The sequence below is a fragment of the Leucopleurus acutus genome (assembly GCF_964270905.1).
Source record: "Leucopleurus acutus genome assembly, chromosome: 11".
Lineage (NCBI taxonomy): Eukaryota > Metazoa > Chordata > Mammalia > Artiodactyla > Delphinidae > Leucopleurus > Leucopleurus acutus.
In genome coordinates, this window is record NC_139152.1 from 6,277,515 (window position 1) to 6,290,740 (window position 13,226).

Genomic DNA, 13,226 nt, shown 5'->3' on the forward strand with positions numbered 1-13,226 from the left:
AATAACTTAATAAGTATTCATGCCCGACAGCCTAGTAGCCATTGAGGAAAAAATACACAGAAATTGAAAGAAAAACTGATCTTTTATTTCATTCTTCACCCTAATTCCTCACTAAAAGGATGCGTCCACTTGCAGGACATGATCCGGCTCCTCCCTCCCGGGAATCCCTTTGGACCTGACATTTGCATCCTCGGTTTCACAATAACTTTGTGCAGAAGCTGTGCTGCTGCCACAGGAAACTTGGCTTCTCTAAGACGCGGTGATGCTGGTGGGCATGTCTTGCGTTTTAATGCTGACCCTGCTGGGGTAGCGGCTCCTGCAGTGTCTGACAGATGCCAAGTACTGCTGGACTGCCCTCAAAGGTGTTTAAAAACACCATGACTTTTGTGAGTTCCCTGTGGCACGCTGGGGCGCCCTGGGGGGGGGGCAAAGTTTGGGAAACAGTCTTCCTCACTTAAGAAACTTCCTTGACATAATGAGACCATTTGTTCATGGCTCTCGCCTGAATGTGCGTGTGTGTGTGTGTGCGTGTGTGTGTGTAAAGAAACCCATAACCAAAGCAAACACAGGTTCACACAAGAATGAAAGTGCATAAGGAAAGGTCTGGAAAGATACAAGCCAAGCTGCTAACTGTAGCTCTCTCTAGGGGGTCACTTAACACTGGGAGAGATGCGGTCCAGGGAGCTTGGGTTTTATCTGTAATGTGGGATTTCTCTTGAGAAGAATGTTCTCATGTATAATTTATATGGTGATAAGTAAACCCCCTGCGATGATAACGTACCCACACACCAACTCAGCCTTCAACCCCACTTCTGCCAGTGCTATTCTGTGCAGAGGCTCCTTCTTAGGAAACCTCCCTCCTTCCTCACGTCCTTCCACACTGATTCCCGGGTGGCAGCCGGCGCCCCTGGGGGCTGCCCGGGGACCCTGCTTGCTCCACTCCCAGCTCGTTTGCTGCTGTGGCAGAGATGCCTCTGTCCCTTGGCCGGTCCGGAGCTGTTGCCCGGAGGCAACTGGCAAGGTCCACACGTCCCCGCCTGCCTGGGGCCGGACCCCCCCCCCCCCCGCCGAGTGAGGGAGAGGGAGGCCGAGCCCTGAAATTCCCAATTCAAGTCCTCAGCGCCTCCTAAGACGATGCCCCCATTTTGCAGTCAAACGGGTGACTCACCAGTCCCCGGCCACGTCCACTTCCCTGCTCCTTGGTTCACTGACCCATTTCCCTGGGTGACGATGCCCCGGGGAGGGGGAGGGGGGAACCATGGGTGCGAAGGGGGGGCACTCCCTGAGAGATGGCAGAATGAGAGCTGGAGAGACAGACAGACAGAAACGGAGGAGCCAGAACTGGAAACAATGAATAAAAATTAATAATCAATAAACAAATCAATAAAATTAAATTACATTAATAAAAAAGAAAGTACATAAAATTGCTGGGGGCGGCCTTCGATAGCAGGTCTACTTTGTAAGCTGTGCTCCACCCGGAGAGCTACACTGTACAGAGTGACCTGTTTCACTGTCCCTCTTAGCAAACATGAGAAGTTCGGGGTAAGCGGCGTCAATGGCAGGGTTTCAGAGCTGACCAGGCCTCGGTCAGTGCTTGCCCATCCAGGGGCTGGTCTGAGAGTCCCGGGCCCAGCTCCTCTGGCTGCCCTTTGGCCTCCTTCCCACCGGTTATTCCGTCAGCTCCCAAGGCCTGTGGGTGAGGATGGAGACCCAGACCGGCCCCAAGGCGCAGAGCTCAGCCTTCACGCTGAGAGCCCACGGAACAGCAGAGAACGAACAGGAGGAGAGGCCGTGGGCTCTGATGCAAATCAACGTTTCCAGAAACGGGCCCAGGGTCCAGCTTTCCCACAGCTCCTCGCTATATGATGCTCCAACCAGTTAAGTCCCTTTCTGTTCCCAGGGTTTCCCTTTGCCATCGGGGAACCTTCTTCATCCCTAAGAAGAGTCTGAGAGAACTATGGAGAATCATTATTTCTTTTTTTTTTTGACCCTCTAATGGTCATTAGGTTTCGAGTGCCTCCAAAGGAGGGCCGCAGGGAACTCTGTTCCACAGGACATTCTGAAAAACGCCCCTCGGTCCCCCAGACGGGAACCCTGAGCCCTGCTCCCCAGCTGTGACAGCCTCCAGCCTCCTCCTGCTGTCATCCAGCCTCCCAGCAAAGGCCCTCAACGATGCATAATTTATTCCACATGTCCGTTTGGCATGTGTCGTAAATGTTTCAATACTTTAACTTTAGATGACTTTTGTTTGGAAATAATTGTCCCCAGGGTGGTGCGCTGAGCAGTAAGTTAACACCCGTCCATCCACGGGCCTCCTCTTGGTGACTGTTCCCCATAAACGTTCATTAAATGCAGCACTGCAGGCAGCTCCAGGCCCACCCTGGATAAACGGCGAGTCCCGGGAGGTAAGCTCCTGGGACTAGTTCAGTGGGATTTCGTTTTACAGTCCCTTTAGTGACAGGTTTTGTAGAGGACTCTCTCAGGACCCACCAGTGCCATCTCCCAGCTTGTCACGTGCTCCCTGCTCCTTGACACAAAAATACAGTTGCCCTCCTCACTGAAGCCTTCAGGTATCTGAGCCCACCTGTGTCACACACACACACACACACACAGACACACACACACACACACACACAGAGGACACCCACCCCACTCACATGAACGTCCTCAACAGCCCGGGACCGATCAGAGTCCCTGACCATTCATGTGTCCCTTCCTCGTGCCAGTGGGCAGCATTCTTGTGCTTTCTGCCACGTTTTTATCCTCCAACAGCCTCTCAGCTCCCCAGTGGGAGGACCTTGCGTAAGTGATCGATCAGTGGCTAGCAGGTCCCAAAGTGATGCTGACTCATGACTGGGCCTTTGTGCCAGTCCTTTGCCACTGCCCCTTGGAGCTCCGCCCCGCTGTTCCTTTCCTCTGCCAGGTGCTGAAGCCTAAAAACCGGATTTCCCGGAGTGATTCATCAACTGACTTGTGGTTAGATTTGGCCAACGGGGGGCACTGGCGTTCGACTCAAAGGCAGGAGGCGGAAATTCAGGGTGTTTCTCCTCCACCCCCTCTACCTGCTTCAGCCGGCATCTCCAGAAGGAGCTGCACCTCCTGCAGGGCACCGGCACCCACCGGGTTCTGGTGACACCACCTCGCTCCTGGTCCTTCCTAAGAGTGGGAGCGGGCCCCCCCCGATGCTAAGCTTGGCTTCGCCTCGCCAGCCCGTCTGCCTTGATTTCCCCAATCCTAACAGCTTTGTAACTAGTTCCTCAGATTCTTTTACCTTTTTTGAACTCTGGGGCAGGAGCTCTGTTTTTTGATGACATCCTCACTGGCACGAATTATATTAAAGGAAAGGAGTTATGTCTGGGATGAGAAGGGTCAGAGGGGTGAGAGGCAGAGATCAGGACCGCCCCCCAATCCCACCAGCCACAGCACCTTGCCAGCTGTTGCCAACTCAGAGCTTTCTCATCTTGTATGAACAGAGAAAAATCTTGCCCTGGAGGGAAACTTGAGGAAAACTGCAAATCTGTCCAGGATAAACTATTCCAGAAAAGATTCCAACTAATCCAGGAGAAAAATAAATAAATAAGGAAAACCAGCCTATTCTCTTATTAGACGTTCCAGCTCCATATTCTTCCTCGGAAACACAATATATCTCTGTGTTTATCGTCCCCAAGGCTCCCTACTGTCTGTTGAACCTTTTGCTGGAAACTGAGCTAATTCTACTCACTGGTGTCCTTGGTGGAAATACAGCGTCAGCCCACCACAGTTTACACAAAACCACTAAAGAAAATGTAGGGTCGCTGGTTGTTTCGTACCCTTCTTTCCAACAAATACCGCGTTCCTTCCTGCCTTTAGAATAAGGAAGAGAACGAACCCATGATTCTTCACAGGTGTCTGAGGATCTGTTGAGGGGCAAACACTCTAAACGCAGAGAAGCATAGAGATCATGATCACTGTTCTTGAGTCAGACCGTCTGGCCATATACAAGCACTGAGTAAGTTCCTTCTTTCTAGATAAATAAGCCTCAGTTTCCTCACATATAAAATTGGAATAATAATGGTTTTGAGACTTAAATGAAATAAAACCTGTAAAGACCCACACAGAGTGAGCACTCCATAAATATTACTTCTAACCTCACTATTTTACTAACCTCTCTGTGCCCACACCCTTGAAAATCATAACAGTAGATACTAAAATGGCCAAATTACCACCACCTAAAATAAATAAGAGTCTGCCTGTCCCCCGAAGTTATGGGCTAATGACCAACATGATTCTTTCACATCAGCAAAGAAAAGTACCGACTCTCAGAACTGCAGAGGCTACAATCCAATCTCCCCACGTGACAGCTGAAACGGGAGAGACCTGAGATGGGCTTGGCCACCTGGTGATATGACGTGAATTCTCCTTAGGGGAGCCTTACAGAGAGAGTTAAAGAGCGATAGGTCGCAGCTAGCTAACATCATAATTAATGGTGAAAGGCTAAGACCAAGAACAAGACAAAGAAGTCAATTCTCATCACTTCTATTCAACATTGTACAACAGATTCTAGTCAGGGCACCTGGGAAGAAAAGGGGGAAGGGGCGGAGGATGGAGAGAGAGAGAGAGAGAAATGCAACCAGGCTGGGAAACGAAGTGAAACTATCTCTCTTCAAGATGACATGATCTTATAAATAGAAAAAACCCTAAAGAATCCACTAAAGACTACCAAAATTAATAAATGAGTCCAGCAAAGCTGTGGGATATAAAATCAACACACAAAAATCAACTACATTTCTATATACTAGCAATGAACAATCCAAAAGTGGAATTAAGAAAACAATTATATTTGCAATCCCACGGAAAAGAATAAAACAATTATGAACAAATTTAACAAAAGATGTGCAAGACCTGTACTCTGAAACTATACAACATTTTTGAAAGAAATTAAAGAAGATCTAAAGAAATGGAAAGATATAACATGTTCATAGATTAGGAGACTGGCCACTGTTACGAAGGTGCTACTGCCTGAATTAATCTACAGATTCAGCTCAATCCCTATCAACAATTCCATCTTGCTTTGTTTGCAGAAATTGACAAGCTGGTCATAAAATTCATATGGTAATGCGAGACACCCAGAATTGTCAAAACAATTTTGGAAAAGAAGCACAAATTCAGTCACATTCCAATTTCAAAACTTACTACACAGGTGCAGTAATTAATCAAGACAATGTGGTATTGGCCAGACATATAGATTAATGGAATAGAATTGAGTGCCCAGAAATGAACTCTTACATTTATGGTGAATTGATTTTTGATGAGGCTGACAAGATAATTCAGTGGAGAAAATAATCTTTTCAACAAATGGGGCTGGAAAAACTAAATATTCAGACAAAAGATGAATTTGGACCTCTTACTTATATCATACACAAAAGTTAACTCAAAATGGATCACAGACCTAAATGTAAGAGCTAACATTGTAAAATTCTTAGAAGAAACCCTGACAGTATATCTCTATGACACTGGATTAAGCAGTGGTTTCTTAGATATGACACAAAAGCACAAATGACAACAGGAAAAACAGATAAATTGAACTACATCAAAAAACTTTTGTGGGGGCTTCCCTGGTGGCGCAGTGGTTGAGAGTCCGCCTGCCGATGCGGGGGACGCGGGTTTGTGCCCCGGTCCGGGAAGATCCCACATGCGCGCGGAGCGGCTGGGCCCGTGAGCCATGGCCGCTGAACCTGCGCGTCCGGAGCCTGTGCTCCGCGACAGGAGAGGCCACAACAGTGAGAGGCCCGCGTACCGCAAAAAAAACCCCGAAAAAAACAACTTTTGTGCAGCAAACTGTATCATCAATTAAATTTTAAAAATCCACAGAATGGGAGAAAATATTTGTAAATCGTATTATCTGATAAGAGACTGGTGTTCAGATTATGTAAGTAACTCTTCATACAGTAATGAAAAGACAATTAACCCACCTTTAAAAATGAGCAAAGGATTTGAATAGACATTTTTCCAAAGAAGCCATAAAATCTGACAATAAGCACGCGAAAGGATGTTCAACATCCTTTAGGGAAATGCTAATTCAAACCCCAATGAAATACCACTGCACGCAACTAGAATGGATAAAATAAAAAAGACAGATAACAAGTGTTGGTGAGGATGTGGAGAAATGAAGAGCCCTCATGCAGTGCTGGTTGGCATGCAAAATGGTGAAGCCCCTTTGAAAAATATTACAGCAGTCCTTCAGAATGTTAAACACAGAGTTTCCGTATGACCCAGTAATTCTACTCTTATGTATATTTCCAAAAGATGTGAAAACGTACATGCACCCAAAACCTGGTACACAAATGTTCATAGCAGCATTGTTCATAATAGCCGAAAAGTGAAAGCCATCCAACTGTCCATCAACTGATGAATGTACAAATAAAACTGGGTGTATCCAAAATATGGAATATTATTTGGCAATAAAAAAGAATGAAGATCAGACAGAGCTACAACATGGATGAATCATGAAAACATTTTGCTAAGTGAAAGAGGGGAAATACGACATTTTGCATGATTTCATTTACATGGAAGTTCAGAAGAGGCAAACCTATTGAAACAGAACGTATTAATAGATTACTTGCCTCCCAGGGTATAGAGTTTCTTTCTAAGATGATAAAAAATATTTTAAACTTAGATTGTGGGAATGACAGCACAAAACTGTGAATATACTAAAACCCATCGAATTGTATTATTTAAATGGGTGAATGTTATGGTCTGAGAATTGAATCACTTACAAAGAAGTTTTATAAAGTGAACTTGATGGGCTTCCCTGGTGGCGCAGTGGTTGAGAGTCCGCCTGCCGATGCAGGGGATGCGGGTTCGAGCCCCGGTCCGGGAGGATCCCACATGCCGTGGAGCGGCTGGGCCCGTGAGCCATGGCCGCTGAGCCCGCGCGTCCGGAGCCTGTGCTCCACAACGGGAGAGGCCATAACAGTGAGAGGCCCGCGTACCACAAAAAACATTAAAAAATTTAAAAAATAAGTAAATAAAAAAAAATAACATGAACTTGATACCTTTAAAAAATTTTTTTGAGAAGCAATGGGCCTTGGGGATGAGGTGCAGCTGCGTATGATTGCTGGCTCTCCCACCACTAGCTATGTGGTCTTTGGTAATTTTCTCTACCATCTGGACCTCGATAAATGGTAGCTTTTAGCATTCAAGAGGAAGGAATATAAAGAGAGATGGGACATGAAGCCTCAGGGTTACAAAGAAGGCAGAACCAAAGTGAGCCTCTGGGATGAAGGAAGCACATCCAAGACTATCATCTAGACTTTGATTCTTGGTCCTTGTCTGTTTCCCAGAAGAATGTGTCTTTCCTAAATATCCCACCCTAGAGCCCTGTCTTGCCATGGGCCTTGACCTCAACCCTTCCAGTAGGCAAGAGAAGCATCCCTCCCATCAGACAGCAACATGTGCTCCTCCCTTCATCTCCCACCCTTGGCTAGACTTACAGCAAGAATAGAAGCATTTCCGGTATTAACAGAATGGAGGCAACACAAGAAGGACACTGACAATCAAATTCCAGGCCATTTTTATCTCACGCTGCTCATTTGGGAAGGTCATTTTCCCCCCAGTGCCCATAAGGCATTAGATGCTTTGAGCTTTACGTTCTCAACAGTGTAATGAAAATAGATGTTGAATGCTAACACGTAAACATATGTATCATTCAGAATGCATTCAGATGTTTTTCAATTATTCATGGTCCCTGAAAGTTATCTGACCTATCGTGCATATAATATATCCAAGCAGTGTTTATATCAGAACCACAGCCTCAGTGTACGCAATTCCAGCTCCTTGGCATCCCCGTCTATGGAATGAAAATTAACTGAGGCAGCGGTCATTAAAAGTTACATGTGATTTCCATAAAATTATCCATTGTATATTGCCCTGGGGTGGAGAGAGAAGGTTGCATAGGATTGCCAAACCCGACAGGACACAATATGTTTGCTTTCTGATGAGGGTGATGGTGATGACTACTCTTTCCTAGGAATGAATTCATTTTTTTCCCCAAATAACTGGCGGTCTTGGACTTACTTTTTTCTAGGGAAATAATAACTTAGACAGCCACCCCCTTTCTCTTCTAAGTCCTGCTTTCTTAAAGGAAAAAAAAAAAAGAAAGAAAGAAAGAGAGACAGCTAGTATTCTGGGCTTAAAAACACCACCTTCTCCGTATTGGTGCTTGAATAAATTTGCATGTTAACATGAATGGCTCCAACTTAAAGAATGTAAAATTAAATGAAATTTTAATTCGAATCCAAGATGGAGAAAAGACACGTGTAAAAACAACAGATTGTCGATCTCGTTGAATTTTTTCAGGAACCAGATTAGGAAAGACATCAACACACACACACACACACACACTCTTGGTTTCAAAAAAGGGTGGCACTCAGAGGAGACCGGCGGTGCCAAAGAGGAGCCCCCCACCTCACAGGCACTGCGAGTATTTACAGATCACAGCACAGACCCTGAAGCTCTGTTCCCATGTCTGAATGCCACCGTAAAACTCAGAAATACGACTCACGATCAACTCCGTACTTTGGAGGCCCAGCCAGAGAGAATGAAATGTGAGGGAGAGTGTATGAGCAGCTCAGGCACATATAGGCATGGCCTCTGCCGGCCCGAAGGGCCACTCCTCGATGTATCCTTGCATAGCGGTTAGATGCCCAGACTGTCAGAGACTCACCTGGGGTGGAATCCCAGATCCACCCACCATGCACTGTCTGGGTGACCTCTGGCCAACGACTTAAGCTGCGGACATACCTTTCTTCATTAGTTTTCATTTACAGAAAAATTGCTGCAGCCTCATCAATTTAGTTCGAGAGTAAAATGATACAACGCGCTGAGAACGGTGCCTGGCCCGCAGCAAGGACTGAATCAAGGTTGGCTGTCATTGCGCTCGTTGGTCTGGCGGTGGTTGCTACTGCTATTCGACGTGTAGGTGACAAGAGCCCAGAGGACCCAGGTCTGAAACGGTTTCTTTCTTTCCAGACCTGCTCTCCCATTTCATCCGGACATGACCACCCGGGAAGGAGAGAGAAATCAAGTCATGGGAGGGGCCTGTTCCCCACAACCTCTGCCCACGGGACGCGGAGACATGGCATGCTCTCTTTCCGTCCTGTCCCACCGCTGTCGGCCCTTCTCACAGCCCAGTCTCCTTCTGCGAAGGCATTCCCAGTGAAATGACAACAGGATCTTAAGGAAAAAAAAAAAAGGAAAGCAAGCACCAGGTGCCAGCACCTTACCGCATCCTCAGTCCCACCGGTTCCCAGTTTCTGGACCAGAGACTTGTCGCTCTCCCTCAGCATCTTCTCCCGAACTTTGGTTTCATACTCAGGCCGGGGGTGCTCCTAAAAACCAGAGTCACAGAGTGGTTAGTAAACGGGCGGAGGGCCACCTTGGCCCGCGGGGTATGGCCAGACACCACGAGGACAGGAAGTCAGGTCACGGGGTCAGATGCTACGGGACAAGGGCTGCCACACTACACACAACCACGAGGCGTCGAGACCAGGGACACACTGTGGCGGGAGAGGGGGACACACACCACTTGTTACCACACTGGAAACCAAACCTGAGCACGTTCCTGGGGGTGGCGCCAGGGTTGAGAAAGGAGAGGCGAAGCATTAACGAGGAGCTGATACAAAAAGGAGTCCCGTGCTGCACACAGCAGTTTGCCCAAAGGCCCGGGGGCTACCTCTGGCCATCCCACTATCTACCCTCAGGCCTCCACTTTAAGTTGCAATGAGCCAAATCCCAGCTGGAGAAACAGATGTGCCCCCCCAGCCGGGAGTCAGGGCCAGGACCAAACGTCTTCCCTGCGCCATTCTTCTGCAAGCCAAAAACGGCCGCCAGTAAACATCACAGTTGAAGGTGCCCACAGGGAATCTTAAAACTCACTTGCCTGGACCTGTTTGCTATTCAGCCTTGGTGAGTAACTCACTGGCAAGCACGCTGATGCTCGGGAGACAGCGCAGGGACACGCAGCAATACGAACCTGGAGGGTGAGTCACCAGGCATGGGAACGAGTGCCTGGGTGATCAGAAAGACCACGGTCCCATCAGTGCAGATGCTGCGGCAGGAAGACGCAGGACTTACTTCAAAGAGAACTGAACAGTGTACACCCGGCCTCCTGCATCATTTACCGAGAACTCCCAGGCAGGGATTCCGGAGCTGGCTCCCAGCGGACACAGAGAACACACATTCCCTCATCACTGCTCAGGCCTCAGAGATTCTGAAAGCCAACAAGCTGGACTCCTGACCTGTCTCTGGCTTTCCCGAGACATGCCATGATGCTGGAGAGGAGAAACTGTGCACGTGACTAATAAGAATAACCAGTACAGGGCTTCCGTGGTGGCGCAGTGGTTGAGAGTCCGCCTGCCGATGCAGGGGACGCGGGTTCGTGTCCCGGTCCGGGAAGATCCCACATGCCGCGGAGCGGCTGGGTCCGTGAGCCATGGCCGCTGAGCCTGCGCGTCCGGAGCCTGTGCTCCGCAACGGGAGAGGCCGCAACAGTGAGAGGCCCGCGTGGCGCAAAAATAAAGACTAACCAGTATAACAGAGGAGGAGCCATTCCAGGGTTCTGCAGGCTCCCCATCATCACGCGGGCCCCACGGTGCGTCCCACCCTTGGAGGTGGGACCTGCTCTGCCTGCTGAAACACAGCTGGCGGAGCCTGCCCCTCTCAAATATTCTAGAGTCTTATCACTTACACGACATGCAGTTCTTGATTACGTCATCTTCCTTTATTGTTTCTTAGTTGTTTTGCACGTGGGAATCTTTTTATCCTAAGATGAGAATCCGCTACCTGGTCCCCATTACTTTGTTTCTCGCAGCAAATAGCACCGCGGGGAGAACACAGAAATCTCTCAACGCTTGCGAAGTTCACTTCATTTTGTCTCTCCCCTTCACCCATCCTCCAACGCAGCATTTCCTAATGTGTGTGCCAAGAGGGTTTTAGCTAAAAAAGGGATTCCAGGGTCTAACAGATTGGAACATACCACACAATGTGTCACCTGAGAGTCACAAGGAGCCTAATACAAGCTCTGAGAAGTTCTCCTGTAAAGACACGTGCTGAATCTTCTTCAACCCACCATGTCCCACAAAACTTCTTTCGCCTCCAGCAATTAACCTCCTGCAGAAATACTTTGAGAAATGTTCTGTGGCCTCTGAAATTTGGTTGCGTTTCTTCTATGTTGTTCCTATGGAAGATTTTAACTATAGAACTAAAGCCGTGCCTTTTTGTACCATCCTCTGGATTCTAAAGCCCTTGCGTCTATCCTGTCATCCTCAGCAAAGGAGCTGAGGGGCCTTCCCTGCTGCCTGTAAGATGCTCCTGACGGGCCCCTGACTTTCTGAAGACGTGACATCACGTGGAGGAGTGTCCTCACATCCCTCCGGTGGTGGCTGTGGCCCACTTCACTGCACTCTGGGCCCCAGCTCAGACCCTCCTCATCTGTTTAGAACAAGCTGAGAGCTCTTGGCACGCAGACAGGAGTCCGAGGCTCTCAAGGCAGAGTGTCAGGCTGCTCTGCTTTCCAACCGAAGCACATCGGACAAGGATCTCGCGCTCGCAGCCAAGAAGGTTGGGTGAGGTCACAGGATTCCTCAGAGGCAGGGACCTGGACAAACGAGCGCCTGGCCAGAGCAGAAGCTGGACCCCGTGAGGGCGGCTCCAATACACCTAGCCTTAAACACGGCCTCCCTGGATGGGGTCTGACGCCGAATCATCACTAATACATAACCCCTCCCGCCAAGACTCTGGGAAATATTTTGCAAAGCTACTTCCACCTAGTTGCTCCCCTCAGGAGCTGGCCTGAAAGAAGGCCCCAGGCCAGCTCAGGACCAGCCTTCGCTGATCAACAGAGGTAAACCCGGAGACGCAGTCAACAAATGTCTCCAAGAAAGAGTTACCAAAGCATGTACTGCGTTCCGAGCTCTTGGGAGCTCTTCTTCAGGCTCTGAGGCTACAAACAAGGAGCTTATCTCCAAGTGGAGGAAGGTGACATAAGCCAACAAATCCACAAGTAAGAAAGCAGCAGGTGGGAATGAGAGCAACAGAAGGAATGTCAGGCTGGCTGCTTTAGAATGGGGACTGAGGGAAGGCCAGACCACAGGAGGGTCACGTTCTGCTTGGGATGGAAAAGCTAAGAAAGGTCAGGGCAGGTGGAGGCTGGAGCCTTCCAGGTAGAGGGAGGAGCCGGTGCAAAGCTTGGAAGGAGCCCAGGAGAGAAGGCAGGCCCGTGAGGCTGGGAGGTCTGGGAGGAGAAGCACGCCACCACGTGCTGGGGGGAGGCAAGGGATCTTGCGTCCTATGTGACAGGAAGCTATCAGGGCAGCTAAGCCTGACGTGGTAGACAGGGGCGGGAGAGAGAGGGACGGGAAGACGTCTGCATCGAGACCACCCTCTCTGAGGGGTCCCAGGGACACGTGGGGCCTGAGTGCAGCAGGGAATCGGGCAAGAGAGGCCACTGAGCTCAAGGCCATCCCATCTCAGAGTGAAGACACCTGAGGTCTGGCAGGCCTCCTTCGACGGCCTTCAAAGGGGTCTCTCGGGCCATCCCAGCCGGTTCGACAGGGAGGCCCCTGGGCCAGGGGCTCCAGCCCCCTTCTCCTCCTCCCCGCTTTGAGCCCCGCCCCTGCTGCTTTCCTTGGCGTCCCACGTGGTGCGCGCACCCCAGGCGGGAGGGACAGAGGGTGGGTGGCTCTGGTCTCTGTGTGAGTGAGCACCCTCCCCCCTACTCCCGAAGGGCTGCTTCCTAGCGAAGACCACAGGGTAGAAGCTGTCTGAGGGTTACAGACAGCTGGCCATGGCAGAATCCCTGAGACCTGGAGACAACATCTGGTTAAAACAGAAAAAAAGCTCTCATGATGACCTTCAAGGACCCCTGCAACCTCCTCCCCGAAGCCCAGGTGGTGTCTGCATCCTCTTGCTCCCCATTTGAATGTGGGTTAAATCTGCCCACAGCACTTCATTTAAGGCCTAGGGCAAGTCACAGATGCCTTCCAATCCCGCTCTCCCTGCCGTCCCATAACCTGAGGAGACACAGTCGGGACCCTCCCTGGCCTAGCCACCAGCCTGCATTTGTTGCTCTGCCCCCACCAACTGCAGCCCAACCCCTGTTCCCTGCAGCCAACTAGACCTTCCAGGTGTCCCGCTGACTCTGAGCCACACCCTGAGCTTCCCTGGATCAAGGCTCCTGTCAGCTGTTT

General features: G+C 49.4%; 1 protein-coding gene across 1 annotated transcript in view; it reads right to left on the bottom strand.

Annotated features, from left to right (window-relative positions):
• Positions 1 to 13,226, bottom strand: part of ANO2 (anoctamin 2) — a gene marked incomplete at its 5' end in the record, with an annotated part of 318,386 nt that overhangs the window by 141,226 nt on the left and 163,934 nt on the right. The window contains one exon of the mRNA XM_082849511.1: positions 9,264 to 9,368. Coding sequence (XP_082705637.1) covers positions 9,264 to 9,368 — 105 coding nt within the window. The remainder of the gene's footprint in view (positions 1 to 9,263; positions 9,369 to 13,226) is intronic.